General features: G+C 49.5%; 1 protein-coding gene across 4 annotated transcripts in view; it reads right to left on the bottom strand.

Moving 5' to 3' along the window:
• The window catches only part of TTBK2 (tau tubulin kinase 2), a 205,965-nt gene that overhangs the window by 83,938 nt on the left and 116,754 nt on the right, over positions 1-5,273 (bottom strand). For all 4 annotated transcript variants that reach the window (XM_019551473.1, XM_019551472.1, XM_019551470.1 and 1 more), the window contains 2 exons: positions 4,675-4,767; positions 2,675-2,800 (listed from right to left, as the gene is read on the bottom strand). In XM_019551473.1, the coding sequence (XP_019407018.1) occupies positions 2,675-2,800; positions 4,675-4,767 (219 nt within the window). The remainder of the gene's footprint in view (positions 1-2,674; positions 2,801-4,674; positions 4,768-5,273) is intronic.

Genomic DNA, 5,273 nt, shown 5'->3' with positions numbered 1-5,273 from the left:
CGGGAAGTGTCCCACAGTGTCTTGGAGCCAGCGGAGCTTCACTTGGGGCAGGCAGCAGCTCTTCCCTGAGGTGAGGCAAGGCAGGGATACAGACTGGAGCAGGGGGCTGGGGCAGCCTCCGCCAGCTCTGGGGAAGTGCTTCACTCCCCAGCCCTGATGCAGGGAAGCGGAGCACTTCCCCGGTGCCAGGGAGCCCGCGCCAGGCTCCAGCTCCGGCTCCAGTCTCTGGCCCCTGCCCCAGTCCCCAGCTCCACCTCTAGCCCCTGGCCCCTGGCTCCCAGCCTCCATCCCCTGGCTTCAGCCCCTGGTCTTGGCTCCCAGCTCCTGGCCCTGGCCCCCCATCCCCAGCCTCCAGCCCCTGGCTCCAGCCTCCACCTCCCAGCCCCTGGCCCCCAGCCACCTTCAGTAAGTGTCCCATGCCGGACCAAGGCAACGCGCTCATGGACTGAGGTGGTGTGCTCACAGACCACTGCTCCTTACAGGGAACATTGCTCGGTGGGCTCCTGTAACAGCAGGGCCTGCCTGCCCTGCTCCCCAGCTGGAAGCCCCAGCAGGGGCTTCTGGCCTGGGACCATGTGATTGACCCGGCATGGGAAGCTCAGGTAAGGAGGTGGGGGGTGGGGAAGGACAGGGAAGGAGCTGATATAGAACGTGGGGAAAACTGGCTCCTCCCCCACTCTGTGGCCATGCTCCCTGCTTCAGCTGCTCGCAGCCCACGCAGGGCTGTCCTAAACAGGCACAGGCAGCCTCATGCGGGCTGCGAGCAGCTGCAGTGCAGGGCGCCAGCCATGGGGCAGGTGAGGAGCCATTTTCCCCCCCCACACTCAGCACCAGCTTGTAACCTGGCCCCACACCAGCTCTGGCCTCGCCTGTTGAGGCCACGCTGCAGCAGCAGCAGCTGCACCCCCGCACTTGCTGCTCGCCCAGAGCTTATGCCACATTAGGCTGCGGTGAGCTTGGCAGCGCTGCCTCTGGCCTGCCTAGCACATGAACTCCAGGTGGGCAGCAGCAGCAAACACTGCCTGGCTCGGCAACTGGAGGGGCCACAGCTGCTGCCGCTATGTACAGCCCCGATGGGTGAGCCCGGAGCCGGCACGGGGCCCAGGCTGGCAGCAGGGGAACGTTACAAGTTGGCACTGAGTGCAGAGGAAAAGCAGCCCCTCGCCCGCCCCGTGGCCAGCACCCTGCACTGCAGCTGCTCGCAGCCTGCATGGGGCTGCCTGTGCCTGCTCAGGACAGCCCCGTGTGGCCTGTGAGCAGCTGCAGCAGGGAGCATCAGCCACAGGGCAACCAAGGGGCCACTTTTCCCTGTGCTCTGCACTAAATCCTTCCTCGCCAATGAGCAGAGGGTCAAGACTGTCCGCTGCCCCATGCCTGTACTGCAGGGCTGGGGGGCACTGGGAGTGAATGGGCATGGGAGCACAGGGCAAGCACTGGTGTCACAGGGCCAGCGCCAGCAGGGTCCAAAGCCGGGCAGCAGAGGTACAGGGTCTCAGCTGGCAGGGGTTCTATGGAGCCGGGCCAGCTCCCCCCTCTCCCTGCTCATGCAGCCCAGCCTAGCTCCACAGACCCCTGGCAGCCTGCACCCCACTCGGCCTCACTGGTGCTGGCCCTGAGACATTGGTCCCAAGACATCGAGACATTGGTTCCAACATTGTGACCAGGGGGTGGGGCACCTGTCAAGGGGTGGGGCTACCCATGCGGCCCTTGACAGCTTGCCAAAACTGGGTAAGCAGCCCTCCACATGAAATAATTGCCCACCCCTGTAATATAGCATCATAATACCATGATGATGCATGATGTCAGAGCAGTATACATCTCAAAGGCAGTTTTAACCAAGGTTGTGATTAGCTGGAGCAGAAGAAACAATTTATAAATTATGTTTCAAAGACTGCATATGGCACTTTATTTATTAACATCCATGTCAGGCATACAATTCACTATGATCAGAAATCCTACAATAAGAAAGACCTTCCCCTTCTGCCATTTTTAGGTCACTGAATTGCAGTACACAATTATTATTCTTGAGGCATTCCATGTTAAAATGTGGTTAAAAAATATGGATTCTTCATGTTAGCTACCACCACTTTAATAGAGAAATGAGCTAGTAATCCCAGACTGCAGTACTTTACCTTAACCAAGCAAATTTGATAACACCTTGTCCTGATGTGTATAATTTTTGCAGGCCACACTTTAGTATCAAAAAATGAGGACAGTCACAATCTGTTCCATACTATTTATAGCAGTTGGCACTCTCAAGATCCTGGCAAATTGCCAGTGTAGCTATTAGTACAAAAACAATCTGACCAATCCTTTTCAAATAGCACACAGTGGAGCCTGCTACACCAGTGGACTCCCCTCCACGTAAAGAGCCACGTGACATCAAGGGTAAAATCTGGATTTCAAAGCACCAAGCAGTTATGCTTCAAATCCTTTCCCAAACTGGGAAAAACGAGACAGACAGGCAGGCAGGCAGACAGACAGACAAACAGACAGACCCAAAGACAGACATCTTTAATATGTCAAACAAGCATCAGAGCCAGATGGCCACTAAAACAGTTTGATGCAGGAGTCTGCAATCACCATAACCATGGATACAGAATGAGAAAATCCAAGAGACAGAATTATTTAAAACATTTGAAGTACAAAATAAACCTTGCAAAAAAATGCTTACCTGGTAATCAGGCTTTGTGAAATAATCTAAATTGGAGATATGATCTAGAAAGATGTTAAATTCTTGAGGCAGATGTTTCAACATGAGCCGATGCTCATACCTCTCTTTAATAGAGCCTACTTGCTCCTAGGAACAATTAGCACAAAAAAACCGCCATTAGCATAACTCCATTCTCAGCTGCAGAATAATCACACTATATCTCAAAGGATGTGCAATATCCTTAGTGGGATGTGGGAGGAGTTAATTATTCCTCTGGGATATGATAGGACCAGAACTCCTATCACTGCCCTAGATGCCTGATGTAAAATGTTTTACAAAACCTCAATTTCAGTATCTAAATTCTAATTTAATTTACTTTTCTTTTGCATTTTGATTTTGTTTGACACCACTATATATGATTAGCCATCATGACTCTTAACAAATTATGGACACACATTTATGTTCTTTAATCCACTTCTACTTAGTAGATTTTTAGGATGCTGTTCAGTCCAATAACATTATGCCTGTAGTTTCTGAGGTCAGAACAGTAGGAGCAATTTTCAGTGCAGAACACCTTCATTTACTAGTATAACCATGTATATGAAGAAGTACTTTTCTCAAAGAAGTACCACACTTATTTGAATCCAAGATGACCCTGAATTTAAGACAACCTCCCTAAAATTAGATTCTGTATACAAAAAAAAAAAAATTTGTTTAATATTCCACGTATAGAATCTAATTATTGATTAGAGACATCCCACAACCCCTCCAGGGGGGAGGCAGATGTTATGGGAAGGTCAAGTGGCTTGCCCCCTGCTTATGCCTGCCCTCCCTGCCACTTCTGTTGCCACTGGGATCCACCTTTCTCCCCCAGCCTCTGTTCCCTTCCCTTACCCTTGCTTTGTACTGACAGGCTCTGTCCCTTTTCTCTACTCCCGCATTGCTGCTACAGGGGTTGGGCTAGGGCCATGCTCAGTGACCCAGACTACAGTGTGCATGGAGTCACCAGAGCGGAGCAAAGGTAAGGCGGAGGGAAAGGGGCAGGCATGGGAGCTGAGGCCACGTGGGTTGAGTGGAAATGAGAGAAAAAGGCTGCAGGGAGGGATTGCAGGGTTCAGAGGCAGCAGGGAGGAGGGAAGGAACAGGCATCATCTGCATCTATAGTCAGACCCTGGGCAGGGGCTGGGGCCTGAGCCACAGCAGCCAACTGTCCCCCCAGCCCTTTCTTATGCAATTCTAAGATGAGGAGCCTCCCCATGTTAAATGGGGAGGAAAAACCATCTCTTAGAATTGAGTAAATATGGTAACAGATTCAGTGCATCAAAAGTTGTTTTTTTGTGTCTCCAGTTTGAAAACTGCTTCATAGCACAGCCACAGATCAACTGGGTTAAACGCATCTATGTAATATACATAGTGAATGCCTGTTTCCCAAATGGACCATCAACCTAGAAAATGAAATTTTATAGGTACAGCACAGGAAGGCAAAAGGCACTGATCTGCATATAGAGTAACAGATGCACGCTTACACTTTTTCCCTCATTTCTCAATCCATGGGTCACAAGAATATCTGAAAGAGTTGCAAGCAAACTTTCAAAATAGACTCTCCTTTAAAAGAGAAAAATGTGGGAAAGGGTCGTTTTTCCCTTGCAGGATGACAGAGCTCCAGCCTGTGAGGGGCTGCTTGGGGCCCCCCATGCTCTCTCCACCCCTGCCCCACACACTGGGTCAGCCCTGGCCATCAATGTTTAAAATGGGTCCTAGAACAAAAACTGTTGAGAGAGAACCACTGCTCTACAATACACATGTAAAAGTATACGCTCAATCTAATTCATATACCAACTGTCTTGAATATATATTTTAACACACTATAAAATGTTATGACATGTCAGTGCTGTGAAGTGAGAAAAACACTAGAAACAATTATGTAACATTGATTCATAACATTCTCATGATTCCTGGATGGAATCTGTGAAATCTATTTGTGCACAAACTGAAGCAAATTTTCCCTATTCTCCTTTTACCTTGTCTTTTATTTTCCTCCAAGGCAGTTGTCCAACCACAAACTCCACCAACATGTAGAACAGGGACCAGAGGTCATCATGTCGCCCCATTTCCTGTGAAAATGAAATAGGTGTACTTCTGTTAAACCTAGGGTATGCCATTCTTGACCTTACTTATCCAATCAGAGCTAAAGAGCTTAGCTAAATCCTGCATGGTCTAGAGACACCACTATTTGTCTAGAGACACCACTATTGTGTGTTCACAACAGAACTTCTTTAAATTTAAAAAAAATCATGTCAAAATCCTTGGGGGCCCCTACACAAAAAGCAAGGCTGCTCCAATGCGCTATAATGGCAGCAGGTCGGAGCAGACTCAATTAACTGAATCTGCTGGAGCTTGGTAATGCTAGATTACCGTGATCTAGCATCCTCCAGCATCTCATGTATCAACATTCAGCCCAGGAAAAAGCCAACCTATTAAATAGGTACATTGCGTCAGTCTTTCATCAGTCCCATGGGACGCCCACGTCTGCTATGGGACAGGGAGATCCAGGTGATGGGGATCCCCTACCCTCCATAAATGCTGACCTCGTGAAGGAACACCTTGAGAAGCTGGATAC

Source organism: Crocodylus porosus, unplaced genomic scaffold, assembly GCF_001723895.1.
Source record: "Crocodylus porosus isolate Cpor-Errol unplaced genomic scaffold, CroPor_comp1, whole genome shotgun sequence".
NCBI classification, from domain to species: Eukaryota; Metazoa; Chordata; order Crocodylia; family Crocodylidae; genus Crocodylus; species Crocodylus porosus.
Note: the sequence above shows the minus strand (reverse complement) of the source record. Positions and strands in the feature narration are given on the sequence as shown.